Here is a 25,183-nt window from a genome sequence, read left to right as displayed (position 1 = left end):
AGAATAATAAGTTTGTAAAACATCTATTATCTAAAAAACCAAGAGGTTTAATAAGAATCAGCTTTACCATAAGTCCTTCAATTATAAATTTAATGATGATTTATGTTCTTCTTAAGAGACGATTACTCCAATTAGACTCCTCAGCTTATACGAATATTCTATCATATTATATGGTATCTTGATTGCTCTGAATATCGATTCGCGTATCAAAGTAATTCGCGTATCAAGGTACCTAGTCAAACGACTGTTTGACACATGCGGTTTGCGAGCACTAATAACGTTATCGCCATGCAGACTAAATTCAAAATCGTGGCACGATAGCTCAGCCACCACCACGTTTAGAATGTTCGTTTGCACTCGCGGACAAGGCTATTAACTAGCACAGAACTTTGATCGCAGAGCGGGATGAGTGACATTGATGCTGGTGGGACGTGTTTCATGAACACGACACGCAACGAAATCGCGCTTCTTACACGGAACAGCGCAACGCCAGTTGTTCGCGATCCTTTCTTCCGCAGCACGTTTTTATTTTAACGTTTATTCAAGAGCATCAAGAGACAACGCGCAATTTCTCGCGCGGTATCGATGCCTGTTTACGAGGTTAGCGACACGGAGCAAGTCTGAAAAAAGACACTGTAACCTAGTTCGATGAAACTGCCATTATCCTGGAATGGATGCATTTTATGGCGAATTTTGTGATGTTGAAGATAGAGGGTAGATCGTATAGATAAAAACTCTAGAAAACATCTAAAATATAAAATATTGAAGTATTGTAAAACTTCTAGGAATCTTTTATGAATATAACATGTGCTTCGTGCGAAAGATTTTGAAATCTTATTAGCACTGCAATCGGGCCTGTCTATCGTGACTGCATTGGTTAAGTATGAAACCAACTTGAAAATATCCAAAAAATTTAGAAGGTATGTACTACAGGTATATATTTTCCAGAGTTTAAAAAAATATTTAAACTGTCAATTATGCATTATATTAATAAGCCACCAATATTTAGTGGAATCATCTTTATCAGTGATTATATGTTTAACATGACTATTAATGTTGTATACTGATTCTTTACTGAATATATTTGCAACAAATGTCTTGTAATTTCTAAGTACATTTTCAAATTGACTTCTTTATCGATATCTTTTGTATTGGGTTTTAGCCATTGTATATGGAAACGTGCACGTTGTTTAAAGGACACACTATATTTCAAAGGGTGAGAATTGCGTAGATTTTATTATTCATATTATAGTTTCGAATACCGTTACTAAAAATGTACAAGGCACGCTTTGGATGAAGACTTGTTTTTTGTTATGAGAAAACTTGTAAAACTGCTTAATCTATGTATAGAATTATACGAAGTTACTATAGATACAGCTGTTTATGACGAATCTAGTGATTGACATTAAACTCAAAATCAAATAACAAACAAACGTTGCGAAAGTAAAATGATTCAAGAGCTTAGACGGAAAGCTGCTTATCATCTTAGTGTTAATTGAGAGTCTATGCGTTCTGCGTATTCGATTTATCGAGATATTGGAAATTCCCTATATACGATTACGCCTTACGTGTATGCCGACCATTTGCACGTATTACCTACATTTCCATTCCGTTGGAAACTTGTCCATCAATGGTATGCTTATGAATTTCCGTGCATTTAATCTTGTTAGTATTACAACTATTTATAATACTTAATGAAATATCCTGTTTAGTTTAAAATATATTTAGATTAACAAGAAAAATTCTGGAAACATTAGTAATTCCTTGATTTCACTTACATAACTTTATATTTCGTACAGGCTATAAACTTCATAGAAGATTCACTACCAGACTTATTAAAAGAGATTTTATGCCTTTCACTATCTCTATCCAGGATTCCTAGCGTGTCAACGTTGAAGTAGTCTGCTTATTCTCGCAAAATTTCTAGGACAAATCGCCCTCAACGTTGGGAAACGCATTCCATAATTTCGTATCCAGTCAGATGCTTCGCGGATAGGTCCATTTGCTCGTAAAACCGCTCAAATTGGTACACGCAAGCGCTCCCGCCGCGTCTTATTTACGTGGCTCAAAGCTAACAACTTTTCCTAACGTTACGGAACATTAGGGGCACGTACGTTCGCAAAATACGAGCGTAGAATTCCATTAATTCCCGTTCGCGCGGCAGTCGCCCCATACACGGGACGGCTTGTCTCTTAAACTGGTGCTAAAAACGCTCCTTTGAATTTCAACTCGCCACGTTCTCGTTGAAACTTTCAACGCATTTCGTAGTATGCAACGAAACGTGGAACTTTGAAATTTAATTTCTTGCAACCAAGTTGATCTCACGACGCGACGAAACGAAACGTAAAAGTAAATTTAACTTTTATCTTTGTATTTATAAATTGCCCTCCTTTTTAAAATTTCGACACGACTATGTTTATTATTGGTAATAGTTTGTAATTGAAAACAGTCGATGTTTTAATAGCCATTTTGTCTCATCAACAGGTGATCTTTATGGAGAAAGAAAAACGCATGGATCAAAGGCGGACACAGGAATACAACGTATACATATCAGTCGCTCTGATGGCTTCTGATGCAGATGACGTGCAGATTAGTGGTTGCATCAGAGGGTTCTTGCTTTGAGACATCCAGTTAAAGTGCTTCTTCTCCTCTGCCCGATGCATTTCCGGATAATTTAGATCGTGCAATGCTCCCTCCGTCATGTGCTTACCGCTACACACGTATCTGCATATGTAAGAGTATGCTCGTTCATCAAGTCGTTGACGTATGATAAAATCGTTTACCGTCGTTGTCTTTTAAATTCATTTTGGTGTACCGATAGACGTAAGTACAATTAAGAATATGTTTTAGGAATTAAAGGTATGAGATTTTCATTAATTCCTTGCTTTATGATTTTTTAAACCCTGATTAACGGAGTGTTAACTGTAACAACATGTCAAATAGAAAATATAAAAATACTGTGTATAATTTATATTTCCCGATCCATGTTGAAATACTGAAATGTTTAAACTAAAATTGAAATTAAGCTCTGTTACAAATACTATCTATCTCGTAGAATTTTATCGAGTAATAATATCACGATTGATTGAATATGAAAAAGTTGGGCGTTAAATATGTACAAAATTGGAAGTGATAATAGACAGTTATTTCGGTAAAAATTAAACATGAGCAGAGAATAAATATTTCTCAGCAAAAACTGGAATCCTCCTATTATTTGTTCAGATTTGTTTACGTGGAAGATACTTCACCATGCTGCCCTTTCATCTCTGCGCACAGCTTTATTCCGTTCACTGTTGCAAACTCGTTGAATCATTTATTGCAAACGCAAACAAGCATGGAAAATTTTATATAACTCTCAAGACGAATTCCCGGGAATTTCAATCGAAGCAGCTTTGTTTTCCTAGCCTTCATATGCATAGTATCATCCTTTATTCATATTTGTGCTAACTATAGTTCAACTTTTATACGCTTTATTCTTAGTACTCTACATAATTCTCTGACTATGGCAATCACATATCAATCTGGAATCAACACTACTGTAGAGTGAAAAATAATTGTATGATTTAATTAGAAGAGATTACAAGTTCCAAAATTCGCTATGAAAGATATATATTAGGCAACTATTTAACAGAAGAGATTGTAAGATCCGAATTTCCTTAAATTATTACGTTTACCAATTCGAATTCAGAGGGGTCGAAATTCGGGATGCAAGTAACGAGTTTACCCAGAGCTTATCACGTTAATTGAACACTTTGGACTCTTCCGATTCGGGTAGCATTTCGTTACTCCCCTGTCTCTCATTTTCTCCTATTCTCCCTCTCTGTCATCATTACTAATTGCCATCCTCAATTTCGGCTAATTACTTCTCACCAACTTACCAAGAACGATCATATCTCTTCTCGATTCTTTATCATTTTTGATTTGGTCCCTTTCTGACGATCGTTAACGAACTAACATTCCATTGCAATTTGACGATTTGGCAAACAGCAAAATGCTTGATTAAAAGATAAAGATTCTGTCACTTGTAAAAATCTTCGTAATTTAATTTCATTATTATACCCAGATATTAGTTATAACAATTTTGTTTACTCGCTGTAAGTTCCTTTCCTTTTGTACTATTACATCAAGAATAATAAATGAATCAATCTTTACTTCGATTTAATCTTTAATCTTAGATATATCTTCGCTGTATCTAAATCACGATTTATATATCATATCGAAAGCTTTCAGCTTAATACTGAGAATTAATGGAAATCGAAAACGAAAACATCATCAAAAACAAATCGTATCGTACAAAAAATCAATTCGATCACAATGTGCGAGCTCGTCTGCGGCGGAACCTTTCGAAGAATGAAAAAGGTTGAATGGAATATAGTGAGATTAGGACATCGACAAAAGGTGGCTAGTTCTCTGTTCGAAAAGCCATCGAGATGATAAAAACAGACTCGAAGACGATCAAAGGCAGCTCGTTAAATTAACAGCCTGTTTTCAGAGGAAAAATTCATTCGGACCGTTTCTGGCTGAATGCTCGAAGGCGAGTCCTTTCACGAGGGTGGCCGGAATGTTGCGCATAAAAGAAGTTGCCTATTCGAAAATCGAATCGGTATAAATAAAGCATGATCACAGTTACGAAAATATTGCAACACATCATATTACGCGGAATATTGTACCTTTGAGTTCCTTTATTTGCCAGAGTACTCCATTAAACAGTTCTTTGACAAGGATTCTTAGACTCCACCACGATCCATTTTCCGCTCTTGTTTTATCTCTAGAATATATGAAACAAGTGATTTACGAAACTGTAACAGGCCCGTAGCAAACACCGGAGTAAATAAGGTGGCTCAAAGGTAGATACTATGTCAACGAAATGAAAGTTAAAAGAGTCTCGCTAGAAATTCGTCCGGTATAATACCACTCAAATCTTCAACAACTTCCTTTCTCCGCACAAAAGCAAACCACACTTCACGGTACAAAGATCGATTTTCCTCGTAGAAAAAACAGCTTGAATTTCCACGTGAAACATGGAAGCCACGCAGGAAAAGCTTCGATTGTCCCGACGGGGGTACGGTACACCGCGATGGGCAAACAAATTTGTACACGGGTTCGCCGTTTAAATCGGAGGCGCGTTCATGCGTGAACCCACCCTCTTGAAAACGATTTGATGGCGCGGGCAAACACACGAGGGGGTTGAACGAGCCTGACGATCGAGGCCCGGCTGTTATCGATCAAACGATCGTTTCACGGATTCGAGAACGCAAGGAAAACTCTCGGGACGATGTTCAGATGTTCTGTGTGTCGGACGCATTGCGGCATTTTCCGGCCAACGAAACGGGATTCGATTTATGTTGAACATTCGTAGTTGGCGAAAAAGACAAAAAAGAACAGAAGAAACGAAAGAGGAATTTCTGGGTGAGAAATACGTATATGGAGGAGTCGCGTGTACCTGGGTCGTACTTGTCCGTCGTACTTGTCCGTCGCCTTGAATTTTAACTCCACGGTTCCTTAATCGGGTCAAGAGCGATCCAATACTGGTTGAAACGACTTCGAGATCGAATTAACGTAATTACGTGAGGAAAATTTGTGCCGTAGTATAAAAAAGGTGTCGGACGTAGAATCAGTGACCTTCGTTTCTTTTTTATTGCTACAAGAAGCGAACTTTCAGAGACTCTGGGTGTCGTTCAATTAATTGGCGAGTCTTAATATCGGCTGAGCTTTCGGAAGATAACGAGGATCCGTGTCAAAGTGTTTTCCTAGGAAATGTAATTAATGAAATAGAGAGGATGGGCACTGATCGTATATGTTGCACTTGAAATTTTTTCGTGCTTTGAATCGGGTTTAATCCTCGTGTTAGAAGACTCTTATATAATTCTTTTACGTGATTTGATACATTAGTGCAGTTTCGCCGCTATTATGTAATACTTTATGTACTACAATCGCGTTGAAAGCTAATTTTCAGACGGCTACAAAATTGACTTTAATAATGTTTCTATTAGTTTGTAAATAATCCATTACTCGTAAATTCTCTTAACTAAACTAAACTTCATGCTTCGTATATCCTCCAACTTACCTCCTCGTTATCTATTCATAACTCTTCTTCGGTTCAAGTTTTAAATTCATCCTTTACTATTTACACGGAAAACTTTATTCTCGACTGTTACCAAGGATTGTAACTTTGTCTTATACCACTCGAGATAATATTGTCGCGAGTTGTGGAAATTGCAACCGAATAAGAATCTGCAGTTCGTAGACGTTTCTAACGGCTAGAAACGGTAAATTGCTGATTGAAGCGAGGTCGACACGAGTAGTACACTCGGAGACTTGGCAGCCCGGTCGGCCTCTTGTCCCTCAATCTTTTCCTCCTTTCCTTCCGACTTCTCTTTTTCCATCTCTCGTGCTCGCAGCGGCACAAGACGAAAAGCAAATACACTCTCCTACTGTCACAGCAAGGGCGATATTCGAGAGCGTCATAGTCCCTGATTATCTTTGATCTTCGACCCGCGGGCTTATCAAGAGCCGTGTCAGCTGCTTCGATTCCGGTTCTCCTACTGTAAAACGTTCTTTACGAACGCTTTTGCTCGTTTCATACGCAAAAGTCAAAGTTTCAGAATTACTTCGAGCTTCTGTTAAATGTAAACGAGAATATTTTTCAAGTAAATAGTTGTTATGCGTGAGAAATGACAATAGATTCATGTTATGATAGGAGAATAAGAAATTTCATTGAAACTTCGAATGAAGTGATATTTTAATATACGAGTATGATATTAATGTTGTAAATTAAATAAAACAGAACGTTTCACAACGATACTGAATTTAAATATGTACCGAAGTTAATCATAAAACGATCGTGTTAAGGACGTAAAAATTTAAAATTTAAAAGAGTCGGTTTCGATGTCGACACTCGAGTCGGATTAAAAACTCGTAGAGAAGAGTAAAGCGTCGACTTTAAAAATATAAACGATCAAATTAGGCTAAGTTACGAGAAGTTTTAATGGAACAATGGGATAAAATACTTTTTGACTGGGTTATGCGATTAATCGAGTCTCGGCGGTGTGTCGCTGTAATTACTGCAATAGACACGGTCGAAGGATAATGGTAACACCATTAAACTATCTCAACTGTATTATACAGCAATTATCACTACATTCGCCATACGGAAGAGAGCACATAAATGCTCTAACTCCCCAAAGACAAAATCAAGAAACAAATATCAAATTAATTCCTACTTTAATTCCATTATCATAATGATTATAATTTCCCCCATGCGTCTATTAAATCCACCAACGAAAATTACAAATTAGAATCACGTACTTTATACTTTTTGTCGTTATGACAATCAAGGTAGAAACGAGCGATCGTCGAGCCTCCTCGCTGTCGAACAACATGGTCGTTGACGTGACTGCAACGACTCCTCGATTCGAGGATATTTTGCTGTCACGGTTAACGTAATTCAATCGTCGGCGATTCGCCGTTTGGCCAGGACCGTCGGTGCTCGATGCTGAAATATATCGGGGATATTCGAGTGGCCGGGCCATTGCATTGTTCACGCATACCAGTTAGAACGATGACTGACATTTCATTGCGTCGCTAACATCATTGAATGTCGGCGTCCTCGACACTGCCGAGTGCCGCACTCGTAACGCGTTATATTACTACCGCTTCGCGGCCTATTTAATTAGTTCCGGAGCTCTGTGAACGGTATCTGAGTCCCAAGCGATTAAACATCACTCGTTCAACGATGCTTTCTACCGGATTCCACGATTCCATGGCTATCAAAACAAGACTCGGTCGAAAGTTTGATGAATCGTGCTAGTTATACACGAGGAATAATTCTAGATAATGTCACGAATCTCGTGTACAAGAAGTTTAATTGGTATCTAAATGAAAGAAAATAGGAGCTCGAAAATAGCATGAAAATATTTGAAGTCTGATATATTTGTGGATATTTTACGATATTTCAAAGAATCTTGAGAATTTCGAATTTTCAAAAATTCTACAAGTTTCAAGGAATCGTAGATCTAGAGATTATAGGGGTTTCAGAGTATTATGGCGGGTTCACTAGGGATCCCAGGATTCCAAGTGATTTCAAATGTTTCAAAGATTTCGGAAGGGTTCTAGGGTCAGAAGCTTGGAAGATTCTAGGTACTTAGGATCTTCCATAACTTCGAAATCCCTAAGTCTTTGAATGGTTGGTTTCTCGGATTCCAGGATACATGCCAACCCTAGAAATCTTTCGAGACCATAGAAGTTACAAATATTTTTCACTTAACGAATTTACGATATGCAATATTAATAATTAATTATAATATAATTTGCAATACGAGTTTACGAAATTATCAATCTACACGCACGTTTGTATATTTATTACGCAAGGAATGTTTATTGAATGTACTCCTGTCGCGATAAAAACATAAACCCAAGAATTACGCAATCGAATACATTTTAGGTACTTATTTCTTGTTTCATTGTTTTCTGAAGAGTAACAAACATTTCGATGAAGAGATATTCGAATTCGATCAATTTGGGTCCACTGGCTATTTTAATGGCACAATGGTCAACCGATAAGGTTACGTGAGACGACGATCACAAAGCACATTATGCAACGGCGAACCGAGTTTGTAGTGTAAACCTAAACCAAACCCATGCACATGCTACGCACATCCGTAAATGGAGATGTCGTATATTTCGCCTCATGGAAACAAGCATCGTTAACGAACTTGTCGTATGTTTTGCGTATACTCTTCCGTTCGACGAGTAAATATGCAATTTTGCTGACTAGTCGCACCGACCACTTCCTTTTCGAATCGCAGGTACAATCGTTCGAAACATTTAAAGGAAGTTTCATATTTCCTTTCAATGTTTTTTTTTCTATTTAATATATTGACAATCATTGAGGTAAAATTATTTGTGTTTTCAAAAGTTGCAGCTGGTCATTGTTAAAACAAAATCACATTATTTTATCGGATAACAAAAGATGTAAGAACGTTCTACAAAGATGTATCTATTCCAACATCCTTGTTCTAATGAATAATTTCTTCCGTTATTTGAAATAATATGAAATTATAAGTATAGTTATCAAAATATTTGTTTAGAATTTCTTTAGAGTTATCTAATTCTGAGGATCTGTTAAATGTCGGATTGACGAACATCGATTAAATCTTCAAAAGATTATGAACACCAATGCTAGACAAAATATCGGAAGTGAAAAGCGAATGTGGGCTAACGAGCATCTTCTAAATAAATTTTCAATTAAAGGCGTACCGTACGGATACATGTGCCAAGCCTGTTCACGTCAGAAATTCATTTCATCCGAAGCGTTATTGTACTTAATGATTTAATGAATCTCGTCTGCAATGTGACGCTTGACGTAACGTATAAATTATGAAGCTCAGTCGTAGTCGAGTGGGACATTAAAATTTTCATTACTAGAATCAACCGATCGGCATAACCTGCAACTGCAATCGCCGCTCTAATTATTTATTCAGCAGTGGCATTCAAGCTGATATTCAATGGATGCGACGTCTTTCGTCGACAAGCTCGTTTTCTTTTAATTTCAGATTAAATATGTATAGACATTCTTGTCATCTGTATTTTGAAATTTATTTTTTTAAGCCTGTTTTCTTATTTTTTACTAGCTGTTCGCAAGTTTCAATTTTGTGAAAGTTCAATCCATTTTCCTATATATATTTAACGACCAGATGAAATCAATATTTTGCAGGTATATTCCATATAAAAATAAAGAATTGTTAAATAGTAAAAAATAATACATACACGATTTTATTAGATAAAGTTTAGTATTTTAGCTGGCTACTCAAAATTCCTTTAATTAATATTCATTATCGCGAGTACTTTTATTCTTTATTCTTGGATTAAAATTCTCAATATTCGATGAAGTGTACAATTAAATGAATATTACTGTACCAGAAAAATTATGTAAATATTCACTATCAGGCGTGTAATTCGTAATTACTCGTGCTTACGTTCGATAATAATACGAGTTGAATAGTAACGTGTCTTTTAGTCGAAGCGTCACTATTTTACAAGGAGCTCCATCTTGCCTTTGATACCTTTTTTTCTTTAGTCTGGATATCAAAAAGGATCTGTGAATCAGTGAATATCCATTTCTGATAAATTATTCAGGTCCGACGAAAGCGTCCAAGATAAACTGCCGTCAACAGAGGACAAGTGCGATAATCCACCTCGCGGAATATAGATTCGCGATTAATCAATATCGGACGAGGTGTCCGATTCAGCGTAACGTCAATTTATGTCGTCAATAAAGAAATATCGTTATTCGTTTCTAGTTCTAATACGATTTTCAAACAGACGAACAAAGGAACACGAAGCAATTTGTAAATTTAATTTCGCCCACATATTCAACTTTCTTATTTAAAAAAAGAAATTCTTCTCTTCTAGAGACATGTTAATATAAAAGCTGTATTTAGAATTGCTTTTTTGCTTCAAATCACATTACTAAAATTTGCAAAATATTATATACTAATATTATATAATATTTGTTGTAATATAATAAAATACAAAAATACGATTTCTTTAGAAAACATTTGGAGCAATCTTGTTTGACGATGATGTTCAATGATTTGGCGACCATGAACGATACACAGCGTGCGTAAATTTCAATTAGGACACGATTCGGTTATCACGGACGATCTCTTGAAAGAATCAGCAGTGTTACTTTGACTGCGGGTTATCTGGACGTATTGACAAAACAATGCAGTTCGCCGGTATCGTGTTCGTGGAAGGGAGAAGCTACATGGAATCACGAGGCTCATTGCCAAATCGATTGTCGTGCGCGTTACATCTCCACCGTTGTTTCGCAGATGGACTTGTACCAACGTGTGTTGCACACTCGAGCATTAACGTGTTACGTCTAGTTACACTTGCGACCAATAACGCGACTATCCATTGTTCGACGTTTTATTTAATCTCTTCGAACGATTCTCTTCTGTCTCTTTCATCTTTTCTTTGTTGTTTTTTGACACGCATATTTATTGTGATGATTTTCAAAATAGCTCCACACACATATTTTCCTTATTTTAGATATATTCCAACTTTCGTAATGATGATTTTTCAAGTAATACCATTTTTCCTTTATTTAGGATTTGAATTTAGCATTGTATTAGTAAAAATGTTGGATAGTTTGTATGACAAACAGTTCCAGAAAGCATAATAAAATATTATCTTGCAATCATCTTTTATGTATATTGCTATATTGATTCTACAACCTATCTTTACTAAATGGATCCTAGATTAGTGCTTTGGTATACCGGAAAATAGCAATATCAGGTACCGAAACGACTACAAGGCCACTTCTTTGGCTTTCACGGTACCACGTCGAACCGTATGGTACCAGCTGGCTAAATTTCGATCGTATCTCTCAGAGCTAAATGTTGTTCCCAAGGATCCTCCTCGTTTCGTGCGCGGATCTGTAAGCATATTATATCGCGCGCGTTTCTATAGGCTAAAATACCAATAACGAGGTTCAGAAATGGCACCGAACGTCTTCTTTGCTTGTTAACCATACAACCTGCAGTTCGGTGTGAATATCGTGTTCGACCCCGTATTCTTTTCAAAATGCCACGGATCTCTGTGGTTTGCTTTATTGCTGAGTTGGCTGCGATTCAATTTCACCGACTTGATCTGCTGGAAAAGCCAAAAATCTATATCTTTTGTACAGGTATACGACTATGAAGAATCCTTTTCGTGCATTTTTTAATATCTGCGGTGGAGAGTTATTAAATTCACAGGATTTTAATGAATTAAATATTCTTCTCTGAATTTTTATATCACCTACAGCTGTTATAAAATGCAATCTAAAGTCAACGTAATACGATTAAAAATTTATAATTCCTCGTTTCTGAGATATTTCGGATTATAAATTTTCCATAAATGGAGCGGAATTTATAATGAAATACAGGTCAGCACATCGTCGATAATTGCGGTGATTCTTTTTAGAAATCACGTGTGCAATAAATTAACCCCGTTTATTAAAAAGGTCTATAGTAAGTCTGTGTAAGCCTGTAATTCGCAGGCTGAAACAGCTGAAACAACATTGTTATGCTAAATGTTTTAATCAATATCTTTTGTAGTTGTTCACTGTTATTCTCACGACTACAATTACTATATAACTGACCGCCCAATTCTCTGTGCAATATCGATGCATATTTTCTTGTGACACGTTCTTTCGTCGTCATCTTCACGATTTAAGAATCGCACCGTGAATACAAAATATAACAAAACTGAGACAACAGCGATAAATGTGCATTCCGAGTCTGCAAGGAAGTCTGAAATATTTTTGGGACAATAGTTCTAATGTTAAACCGCCAAAATTTTCTTGCGTTGAAACAATAAAGTTATTTAATTGCCTTTGATAAACGCGCAATTTTGTTTTCAGACAATTGTAAAATTGTAAAATTCTTGAGCGTTTGGGAAGACCATAATTTTCCAGTGCGAGGAGACAGCAAATGTGCGACTAAATGTGCTTTTCAAGTGCATAGTGCGCAAATATGTAATTTCAGAACAGCCTCGTAATAAATATCGTAGCCGTACAAATATAATTTTACAATTCCGCAATCGTATCATTATACGGGTCATCGAATATTTCGGATGTAACCGCATTTGTCATTCTCCTGGTTCACGTACTTGGCGACGCGTAAAAAGTTTAACATTTCATTAACGCTCACCGATAATCGTTCATTTCATACCAGTTTGCAATCGTAGAACGCTTAGATTCATACGGATACACATAATACCTACATTATGCATAGATACATAGGTACATTACTTTGAATATTATCGAATACAAAGGAGGTTCAATTCGAATAACTGAATTATATCATGTTCCACGCTACACGAAGCTCGCAACAAATTCAATAATGTCTCCAATATTTGTTTCGATATGATTAAACATTTCTAACTGCCTGTTATTATATTTCGTATAGCTTTATCTTTATTCAAGAGTAATACAAATATCTACAAAAAAAAATCATATTAGACGATAAATATAAGTATAGATAGTATAATGGTATAATATATCAGAGTATGAGAAGAAATCGACGAGCCAGCGAGAAGGTACGCCAGTTGCAGTAAAATCACGATATCTATCTCGTTCAGTAATCTTCGAGAAAAATTAAAGAGACCCTCGATGGCGTCTAGGGACGAAGGATGACGCGAGTCAGCCAAAATTTTTGCATGTAGATTGTTAACGAATTCGGGCCCGCGAGAGCACGGGAGAAAAAGCAGCAAAAAGAGCGGAAGGCAATTTCGACTTTGACCAGATACATGTCTCGGCGATAAAAGTAACAAGATCCATTATAATGAGGTAAGCTGTCGCTCGCAAGGGAAGTATCTTTTTTCGCGACTTCTAATCTATTCTGTCTCTGTCTGGACATTCGTCGAGCCTTAATCTTCCATCGTTATAAACAACCTATGCGATTAACGGCATAAATTTTAACTAATCGTGGAAAGTTAATACCGAACTCGAAGATATAACGTTATGCTAAACGACTTTTCTAACTACTCTTCTACGTTATAAATATTATAATATAAGTTGCAACACGTGCTACACATAGCGGTATTTCGAGACTATAGTGAAACGATACAAATATTTGAAACTAGCAACTTTGCCTCGATATAAAGTCAAGCTTGTCAATTTCTTTTACGTAAATTCCATTGAAGCGAGAATTTATTTACAGCATTGAGGGATATTAAACATTGAGGCGTATTAAACGCGTTCGTAAAATTGCGGGGAAGATAGAATAAGAAAACAAGGTAGGGGACGTTCAACGAGGCGTGTAATTTTTCCTCGAACGCTAAGAAATCTTTGGTTTTTCAGCTATTGCGCATTCTTATACTTTTCGGAAGCAGCCGAGCACGAAACGCAATAGACGAGAAACGATAACATCCGATCCATCTACTTTACCGTAATTTCACAGACACCGCTTAACGTTAATGCTGGATTGAAATTCGTAGAAACGCTTTGAGTCGCGTCTTCTTCCGTGTCGATGAGTTTTCGTAAAGGGAAACGTAAACGAAATATCGAATACGGGGGAAACACGCAGAAATTGGCCAGTAAGCGAAAGAAATTGCGCGTGTGAAGGCGAACGGGGTATAGAAATTGGCGAATTCCCGAACGATTCTACGGAAAGATTTAAAAGATTACGTAGAATGGGTTGAATTTGAATGCAAATGAATTCTTAAGTCGTAGAATATGAGAAAGTTGATCGCGAAAAGTCGTGTAATAAAACTCAAATTTTTTCCGTTGCATTCCCTGCTACTTGAAATTTTTATTCGTCCTTTCATTCTCTCTCCTATATTTCTCTCCTCTTTTAATAAAGGTAAAAAAAGAAAGACGTAAGTTTCGCACGGAAATTTTTACGACTCAATCCGTCAAGTCGGAGAAAGGTATTTTATATTCTCTTCTCGAAGAAGGGAAAGGAATCGCTACCTGATTGTGGTGTATCGGGCTGGAAATACATCAAGAAATATTTGAACGTCTTCACGGGATACGCGGCGGTTTTCCATTTGAATCCTGAAGAGACGAAAAATAGAAACGCGGGCAGGATTTTCATTTGAAATTATTCGACAACGTCGAACCGAGCCTGCCCCTGCCTTACGTTCTCTTCCTTCTTCTCCTTTTTATGAAACACGCTGTCAACATTTCCTCCCTTCGGCCGTAATTTTGAAACCAAATTTTAACAAAAGACTCGACTTCATTCGCCACACGCCGGAAGAACTGCCGATATCGCCTTAATGAAATTCCCCACGTTCCAAGGTTGGCCATAAATTACGCAGCTTAATTAGATTAAAAGTGGATCTCGGTTATATTCGAAGCGTTCCAAGGAGGCAACCGTCACAGTTAGCCGAAGAAATTTCGATGACATAGTAAAGGAGGCGAGTTCTTTGGAACGAAGAAATATTTTAACGGAGCGTATGCACGTACGGAAAATTCAGTTTTGAAAGAAGAAGAGGTCAGAAAATGGTGGCCCATCACGCTACAAGGATCCACAAGCGTAAAAGAATAAAAAGGCCCCGCGCTGTTGAAATTTGTTGGATGTACGTGCAGTAGTTACGGTATCGTTGCGTTGAATAAATTCGAAGAACAGCCGGCGATTCTCTGCGTATCTCCAAGCTAAATCGAATCGATGGCTGGTACGCTTGTTACGACGGATCCGTCTTGTTTCATAAAATGAAATTCTGAATTTTTCATCCCGCCCTCCATTAAGAAATTGATTGAGACAACCCGTGTGATATTGGATTAGGTACTTCCACTTTTCCACGCTGCCTCGGCTATTCTTGAAACGTTATTGCTCGTAAATCAAGGTTCCCGTTCCGCACGAAACACGCGCGATATTTCATTCATAACGTTACTAATTTTTAATTAGCTAATAAAACACTACAGCTATTACTATGAACTTTTTGAACAAGCGCAAACATAATCAATCTTCCATCAATGATATATGAATTGTTTAGAAGCCACGTTGATTAATTTCACAAACTGGGAAGTAGAGAGAATTATATAAGCGTTATTCTTTTAAATTTATGTTAGAATTTACTATGTAATTATCGCCATGAAGGTAAGTTATATTTTTTTTAATTGAGCACCAATGAATAGGTATACTCATATAATAAAATTCGGAAATTTACAAACACGAAATTCACAAAACATGAAGTCGATCAATTTGTTTCATAAATAATAATAATATAAGAGAATCTTTCAAATATTTCTTAACACCTGCTTCATCAATGAAAAAAATATCGGCATGACTGTTTCAAGGTTAAACAATTTCAAGATCATTTGAAAGATATTCGTAGGTGGTATAACGTGGCGCAAGAACTCCGCACATCTCGGACATCCGGTTCGAATGGAATAGCCGCGTAGTCGGCGAGTCGTGTTTAGAGATGCACGTGACGGAAATACCCTGCATTCTTAACGTTGACTTTCTGTGGACGTCGGGTGGGCAGATTTTCCACGGTTAAGCTGTGTGCTACGGCGGGGAGCAAAAATTACAAATGCGAGAAATCGTGTCTACATTCGATCCTGACGTTGCTTAAATCGGATTAAGGAACGGTAGGCCACCAAAATTGCTGTCACTTACATCGTACATTATACGCGGCTTACAGAGAGGAAAATAAATTCGAAATACCGTACAAGCTGTTAGTTACTTTGTCCAGGATTTATATGAAATTGTAAAACTTAAAGTGTTTCACACGATACTAGTTCAAATGTAATTAAAACATCTCATTTTACGCGAAAGACTATCACTTTAAATTATGATCAAAATTTCGCTTTTAATTCGAAGCGTAAAATATGATTAAAGATATTCACATATTATTATCATCAGATTAGTACGTTAATTTCGAATTCCAATTAATATTTAATTTAATTATTCCGCAATATATGAATTCGTAGAATATTATAGCTGCTTCTAGTTCATTTCAGATAGCGTTTCGTAAAAAAGAGTTTTGGTAATGATGTATATATACATAAATCCAAGGTGGAAAATCTCTAATAATCATGGAGAATTCTGAGAATATTTACCGAGCAGTCTGGCATGATAAAAATAAACAGAAACGAGGGTCCGAGATTTCCTTGGCTGTGAAATTGCCTGAGCGCGAAGGGAATTTTAATTGCGCCTATTAATGGAGCTGCTGGAGCAAAAATAAGCCACACGATATCAAACATTATTACAAGGGACATCGACGACACTGAGAAAATGCCGAACAAAAATAGCGCCGATGTAAGCTGTGTAAAGCGAGATTCTTTATCAAAATAGCGGACAGTGAACTGAAAAATCGCGTAACCTTCGTTTGATAGCATAATATAATTATAATTTATGGATTTTACGACTCAAAGTCGTTTGAGAATTGTAAAAGATAGGCAAGAATATCTCTGATATGAAGAAATAATCATACTAAAATTAAAATTTCGTTCAACTAGAAATGTTGATTTTGCGGAATTTCAGTGGTTGATCGTTCTCACCAGGCTGAAAATTATTATTAACGAAGAACGTAAGGGCGAAATAAGATGTCCCAATGTCGAAACGTTAGCATTATCTCGATTTTCGCAGGCTGTTATTCTCGATGCTTATTCCAGCTGGAAATCAACGTATTCTACGTGATCTGCGTTTTGAATACCACAGTTGTGTATCCAAACGTGAACTTTCATCCCCTAATAATCATCACGTACAATTAACGTTTTCTGGAACTCGTTTCCTAATGCAGTTCACAACCACGCAAATAAAATGTCTTATATTTTTCTCTCCATAACACTTCTCGAAATCGCAGCCATAAAAATAATATTCACACGAACATTTCTAATATTCATGGTGTCAGTAAATTACCATACTAAATAAAAAAAAGAAAGTTCTAATTTCTATAAATAATAATAATAATACTAACAAAAAAAGATACTAGTTCTATTCATTCACATTTAAACTATGTCTACGCCGATGATATCAAATTAGATTAGAAGTCTAAGACCGATCTAACTTGCAAGGAAAGAGATTTAGCTCTTTTCTCGCGCATGTCAATTATCGGAAAACGAGACAGCAGGGAAAATGTACATGCGATTGCTCTAAGCACCCACCAGCTGTGGCCAGCGGACCGTGAGGTAGACTTTGGCGCGGCCAAAGAGCCGCAATCTTCGTAATCTCCTCAGCTTCTTATCGTTAAAGCCCATCCCCATGAAGACGGGCGGCACACGTGATCCGCATTGGCACTCCAGGTTGCTAACCGATTATTTTTCACTACGATAACACAGCAGCTCATACAACAGAGTACAGATCACGTCTAGACTGCACAACCCCTTTCGATCTTTGACGTCGTTTTTCACTTTTTGAAGTTACTCTTTCGATTAAAAACGTTTCGTTGAGCTTCTTATCGTGATATACTAAAATAATACACGTAATAGATAAATAAAATAATAATATTCTAAATTTACAATGTCATCGTGAATAATTATATTTCACACATCGTTACATTAAATATCTGTATTTTCTACATTTTTAAAATAAACGTTGGTAACGTCTCAATAGTTTTCTATCAATATACTATTTTCATTCCTGGATTAACGTCAAACTTTCACAGAGGATTTCTCGATTCCCCGTTCAGCTGATTCGGAAAAGGTTCAGCCAACTGTAAAGTTGAATTTTCAAGGCAAAACGCGCAGGTGGCGACCGTACCACGTGAGTTCCGCGAAGGAATCGTTAGATTTGTGACCTTGGAATCGCGATTCAATGTGCAGTAACCATTGTGCAGCGCAATCCGACCGCGCGCGCTCCCTGCATAATCGTGACGCATATCTGTGTGACGTTGTCCGTCGAATACTCTCTTTTCCCTTCACCGTTGCGCGGACTTCGAAAACGAAACTGCACCCATTAACGTTTATCTATTCACAGTGTTCACACTGTTCGAGGATGTTCAACGTACAATAGCACAAAGTACTCGTATGCTTAAAAAATCACATTTTCCCGCGATAAATACGAGAACCAAAATTCCGAACAGCGGAAGCTCGATAGTGACGTATATTATTCACGAAGTTTCTGGATTTTCAGCGTTAAAGCTTATTCATCTATCAAAGAGGATCTACTTTGATTAATTATCTGATAACCTTCGATCTGTGTCTTCAAGTTATGGTCGCAACAACGAAACGTCTGGGAAATTTGTTCCTGAAAGAATCTCTCGATACAAGGCAAAATGAAATAAAAAAAAAAAAGTAGAAATTGGGATTTGTACGATTATGCAAACGTAAAAAGGTACACTGGCCTCGCGAGAGATGTTGTCTCAACAAGACAAGACAAAACAAGAGGCTGTGACGTTCGCGGGAGTACGAAGCTGCGGACGAACGTTCCCGGAAGACAGGAACAGATCCCGCGTGTTTGGATCCGCGCGAATGACTGCCAGTGCTTTCGCTCGGCGGGCCATGGGGTGCCGAGGGATGCTGCCAGCTGGGTTGGACGGCGCAAGATCTACCCCCACACGCGATCCACAACCACCCACACCCCCAGCCACGTTCACCACCGCTAGCCAGACGTATCTCCGGTGCAATTCAGCCCTCGCCTTCGACCTCTCTTTTCGCTTCAAAACAACTTGATGCCCACTATAGGAAAAATCATCCCCCTCCCCCTCTCCGAATTTCCCTGACAGTGACAATGACGACGGCAACGAGGAAAACGACAAGGTGCCAAGGCCCTGCCAGAAAGCCGGATATTACCACGTCAATGAATATTTGAGTAGGCTTCGCTTCCAAGGTGTTCTTCGCTCGAATATACCGAGATTAACGTTTAAATATATCCTCGTTGCTTTTAGACGCCTATCATAAGACACAGAGTAGGATATTTGAAGCGATATTTAATTGTAATTTGGTTTTGAAAGTTACACTGCTAACCATAGGTATTAGGATATTTATTGGTATCTAGCATAAATTGAATATTCTCCACTGCTTTCAGTTTCGAATTATTTTATTATAAATCTGGTATTTCATTTGTGTCATACGCATCTCATAATAAAATGCAAGATATGGTGTAATTTGTTAGAGATTTCCAACAAATAAATATAACGAGTCCAAATACTCTGTTGTCTTAATGTACTTGGAAGTATTTTATTAATTTTGTTGCAAATTTTTTATCTATTCGATAATAGACTACGGGTACTTAGTATGTTTCTCTGTATGTAAAGATTTAAAAAGCAAATAAGAACACATACAATAAAGTGTAATAAGAACTCTTGGTTTCTACAAAATAACAACTGATATAGATTAGTCAGGATCGATTCGACTTGATACGTTTGTAGGTTTTTAATTACATGGGCACCGTATGAATCAGGAACAAAAACGTTTTTTTGTTTTTCGATATCGAATGCGTTATGACCATATATGTCTATGGTTGTGAGTAACGATCTAACAAAATTGAAATAACGACTTCAATAATTGTAACATAATTGTATCATTTTACCGAATAATTGTTACCGTTCGCTAATAAAACCGTGGAAACAAGAGTTTCCCTGTCAAGTGTTTTTCATGTTGGCGCAATAAACGCTATATCAAACTCTTCGTTCTATTTCAATCAAACGCGTGTTATTCTTGCATGCTGAATTGAAGACGCGAACTCGATCTATCCGTTTGTTCTACGCGAGATAAATAAATAAATAAATAAATAACAAGTATCGTCCATCTCGAAAGATCAGAAATTTCAGTTACAAATTCCTAGAATGGTATTTCTAGAAAGGTACTTTTAACATCGAGCATAGGCGGACTGATATCTAATTCTCTGTTATATGTTCATCCTGGAAGGTACGTTCACGTAGCTCTTACCGTCATTTAGTCTAGCCGAAGTAATCCCTTTGAAAAAAAAAAAAAAGAAAAATGAGGAAAGGAAGGGAAATGGCGTGGCGGAGATGGGAAAAATACGGAGATCTCGTGTCCAAACAACTTCTCAGCTCATCTTCCTATTCCTAGGCAGTGCGCTGTCGAGGAAAACGGAAAAATAATCCGCTGGCTTTGCCTGACAGAGCGTAAAAAATGTGCTTCTGAAGACGTCAAAGTACAAGAAGCTTCGGTATATTACGGGGATGATATCCTCGATAACATCCAGGCCTTGTCTTCCCCTTTCGCTCTTGCCACTCGATCTTCCCAGAATTTTTGCCTCGACATGACGTTAAACGTCATTGAACGGATGGATTACGAAAGTTATATTCAATAACTTATTTACTGTTTGTTACATGTAACTTATTAGGTATTTTATATATATTTGTAAAAACGTGCGTTGAATTCGACCGTAACGTTTTGTTTGTTTTACATCAATGGAAACAAAGTCGGGCAGTGTACTAAAATTAAAGTATTACTCTAAGAAGAGAACGGCGTAAGAAATAATTTCTTGAAAAAACGAATTCAGAGATAAAAGCGGCGTTCATAAAACACATATTGAATTCGTTCACTTTTAATCTCTGTTATTGCTCTTTTGCATACTGATTTATCGTAGTCGGGGAGAAATTAGCGGGATAGAATCTCGCTTTTGCCCGTCCTGCTATGAGTATCTCTTTGACACGGCGCAGGAAAACTAGCGTGGGAGGATTATTCGTAAAAATAGCAGAGAAAGACGAATCTCGGTACTTTCCCTTCGTAGGAAGAATATCTACAAACTGTATCAATTAAGAGCGCCACTTACGAATTAAAATGATAAAAGATAGCTAATTCGACGAGAGAAACTTGTAATTTCGGTAAAATTAAGACGATGTTCATTCGAAGAAAATGGATGATAGTTAAAGAAATAGCCCAGCACGAGGTTACTCAGATTGTCCTCCATCAAACGCTGCGAATTTACTTCCCCTCTATTTTCCAGTCTTCTTTCCCTTGATACGTGCGGTGATGTAGTGCGTGAAACGCTTTATCCAACTATTACACGAGCGTCCGTCCACTATCTCCGTGCGATCTGCTCGACCAAATGGGAAAGCCTCGAGGAGAACGTTTATCTCTAATCGATCTCGATATATTTGAAAGGTCAGGGAACACGAAATAAAGGTTAGAGAACACGCTGCTTAAAATTTCAAAGCGAATTACCATACGGTTGAAGTAAATACGAATTTTATCCTAGAAAATTCAATTCGCGTAACGTTTCTATTTTCTTAAAAATCTCTCGACATCAAGCTAGGTACCCATAGATTACCATCGTGCAAACAACCCAAAATTCTACCCCTTTTCGTTTCGTTGCTCTTTATTTCTTGCTTTCTGTATCCACGAAGCTGTTAACATCGAAACCCTTTCGTCGACTGACGTTTCTTTCCAGATGGAGCCCTTTAACTCCGCGTTTCGAGACAACTCTGGTCTGCCTTGATGACTGCACGAAGAAAATGCGTCTCTTTGCCACCTGGAAAATGCATTGTACATTATCCAACGACCTGGCTCGTCCTTGCACGAAACGGGACGTCAATGGGGATCGACTGTGGGGAAGCGAAAAATTCCTATGGCCTTGGCGAACGATTCGAGTGCACTCCAAAGAGATCAAAGCTATTGTCGTGACGTTCTCGCTTGCGGAAATAAAAGGCTCGATACGAGATTCGAGTACAAAGACTTAGCGCGAAAAGAGGGGCGCCGATCGTAGCGTAAAACTGATCTGGTTGAAATCCGTTCCAAGGAAAATCGGTTACATATCGTATTTCAATTATTGATACGTATTTGGAAGATTCGAGATTTATTGAATTTGGATTCCTCGCCGTTTAAGTTGTTTCTTATCTATGATGAATTTAATCAGAATCTAAATTTGAAAATTTCAAAGTTTGATGGGAAGTGCTAAATGTAAAAAATTTAAATTGCGTGCTTTCTTCTTTTTACAACAATTTTTGTACCGCTGATTAAGAAACTACGGAATATTAATTTCTCCTTGCAAGCACATCCGGAGTAGAATTTCTACAAAGCGCGTCAGGTACAAAATCGGTCGCATTAAATTGATTAGTATTCATTAAGTACGCGTACACAGATAAATCAATATTTCCAAATGCGCCGTCACCAACACGTAATGGATTTATCTGCTCGAAATCGATTAGCATATACTACGCGTTCTGATAAAACACGGGATTCTCTATACGTAACATCGCTTTGGGATTATAATGCCGTGCGATATCCTGAATTTACTTAATCCCGTTGATCTGATTAATGAGTAAAAATCAGCCAAAACATCGAGTATAGTTACGCGATCGAGCTGGCATAACTAATACGATCGTATACCTAATAATCGGTTATCAATTCATTTTACCATTGAATCAAACTACCTTCCTTTGCAAATGAAATCTCCACTCGTTGAATAAATCCGCAATATTCGACAAATCTGTTCAAATATATTAACGTATCTTCTGTTCTTTTAAGCCATCCTTTTCACAGATTAAGCGGGCGTTAATAATAAAGAGATCGTAGCGACGATTGAAGTATGACTAATACACGAGTTGATTCATCGTATTTGCTCGCTTTCTGTATTAGTTTACGACGGTTTATCTAATTTCAATGGAATGTCCTATGACTAATAACTTAGAAGTTTAATTTAGCACATTACGAGCTCATTGTTAGTGATATCTACTCGGTACGCTTTGCTGCTTCAGAGGCTACTTGCTGGCGCATGCACATTATCAACATATTAATTGTCATAGGGGTCACCGGTGACTGACACTGGACTTGACAGTGACAGTATAGGGATCTCCAGTGACTAATAATACTGGAATTAATTAAGATATCTCGGTAAAAAACAATAAAGTTTATAATATCTATGTACTTTTAATATCATAGTAACAACGTAAAGCAGTGGGAATGCACCATAAAGCGCTGATAATTTAATTCCATTAATAAGATACATATCATATAACAACGCATTAAGTTGGAACAAGCGACGGTTTATACAAAATAATTTGAAAATTGCAGCAGTTAATATGCTTACAATGTCCTTCTATACATTTCTAAATCCTCGCTATTTTCATCTTTTATTTTCCATCACGTTAAAGCAACGTTCAGAAATTTCCCGAAATTTCAAGGAAGACCGTAGAACACTAGAATCGTGATAACCGGTTACGAGATTGACTGCAAGATTCAATGGAGAGACGGGGGTGCGGGCTAAGATTTATAGGTATTTTTGCTGAGGAAATGGACACTTGCCAGCCGATCAACTAATTTAGATCAAGGTTTTGGAAGCGATTCTCCAGCTCCGACGAAACTTTCATGCGCACATATACCGACAAATATTTGTGACACATATACGAGCAAGCGTGTCAATAATTCCGCCCTGTGCAAGCTAATACAAAACGAACGGAAGCAAAGGGGGTGCGCGACAGAGGACCGTTAAAGCGTGTCGTCACAGAGCAAGAATTTGGTACGAAATTCACAAACTATCCGACAGAGCGCCGCTTGTAATACGTTAATTGAAGCTGCACGCAACTGCCAATTACGTTTCACGTTCATTAGTCCGTGGAAACGGCCATGACGACTGGGTATGTGGAACATGCGCTCTGGCCAACCATGAACCTGGAATACTAGCATGAAAAACGTCGTTCTCCAGGATCTACGTGAAATTATCTCGGACGCTTTGCGCGATGGAAGATAGATAACAAAGGGTACAGCGTTCCGTGTATGATTAACAGGAAATTTCTGAAATCTCCTTCTAATCGACATACATTTTCCCCTTTATTAGACAATATTATTTACAGGATATTATGTAAGTAGGAAAAGTTAAAAGGTAGCTAAAATGAAAATTAATTTTCGTCCAGCAAATGCTGGATCATTATAGTCATAAGTGTTGAATATTTCAGTTTATAAAATGTATAAAATAAAATATATTATCATTTAAGAAATATATAAAATAAGATATGTAGTTCGATGAAAGGCAGATAAGACATACATTTTCATCTTTTTATTAAGGAATATTATTTGTAAAAAAAAAAAAAAAAATGGAAATTATATAAGGAAAGTTAAAGGGAAGAGAAAATACGCGAAGTCAATCTTCGCGTAGCAAAGACTGGGTCATTGTTGTCACGAGCGTTCAATATTTTATTTTATAACGATAAAGCGAAGGCCCAAGGTCTTTTATTCCTATCTGATTCAATTCGAATGGTCTGATAAAATAATATTCAAATGAAACTTCAATAATAAATGTAAAATATCTGCGTGAGTCAAGGATTATAAAATATGGCGACTTAAATATTACAATTATCGTGTACTGATAGAGCAAGATAAGAATTAAGATAGGAATAAAACGGTTAAATCTAGATATAAATAGGATGAGACAGGATGAAGTAGTTTAAGTATAAGGAGATACAGAATCAGCACTATTGTATAAGTAACGGAATTTTATAATCTCAATGGGGAAACAAATTATTACTATTATTACAATTATCAAGCAGAGAAGATTACAAATACTATTATTATAAACATTGAAAATACAAAAAAAATAAAAAAAAAAGAGAGAGTAAACAAAATGCAATTCAGTAAAACTGGGATCAAAATCAAAACTAGGAGAAATATAGCTCGTTAACGACATTTACAGGTAACAGACGCGTGTTTCATACCGAGATAAGCCAACACGGTTCGTTGTGGGCACGTTTCTGTTCACCCGCGATACGAGATCGACTTAAAATTCTCTATGCGTTCGATCGATTGTAAAGGAATGGTAGAGGTCGAAAGACGCCGGTAAAG

The 25,183-nt window shown here is 37.1% G+C and overlaps 1 protein-coding gene across 23 annotated transcripts in view; it reads right to left on the bottom strand.

The window, feature by feature from the left end:
• The window catches only part of Dlg1 (MAGUK family member discs large 1), a 530,764-nt gene that overhangs the window by 155,387 nt on the left and 350,194 nt on the right, over positions 1-25,183 (bottom strand). The window contains exons 1-2 of one of the 23 annotated variants that reach the window (XM_072004742.1): positions 18,626-18,871; positions 17,603-17,905 (exon numbers count right to left, since the gene is read on the bottom strand). The exons of the other annotated variants lie outside the window; for them this stretch is intronic. Of the exons in view, the coding sequence (XP_071860843.1) occupies positions 17,603-17,701 (99 nt within the window). The 5' untranslated portion in view covers positions 17,702-17,905; positions 18,626-18,871. Of the gene's footprint in view, positions 1-17,602; positions 17,906-18,625; positions 18,872-25,183 lie in introns of those variants that run through there. 23 annotated transcript variants of the gene reach the window in all.

The sequence above is a fragment of the Bombus fervidus genome, chromosome 1 (genome assembly GCF_041682495.2).
Source record: "Bombus fervidus isolate BK054 chromosome 1, iyBomFerv1, whole genome shotgun sequence".
In the NCBI taxonomy this organism is placed as follows: domain Eukaryota; kingdom Metazoa; phylum Arthropoda; class Insecta; order Hymenoptera; family Apidae; genus Bombus; species Bombus fervidus.
The sequence above is the reverse complement of the archived record's forward strand: the minus strand, read 5'-3'. Positions and strand labels throughout refer to the sequence as shown.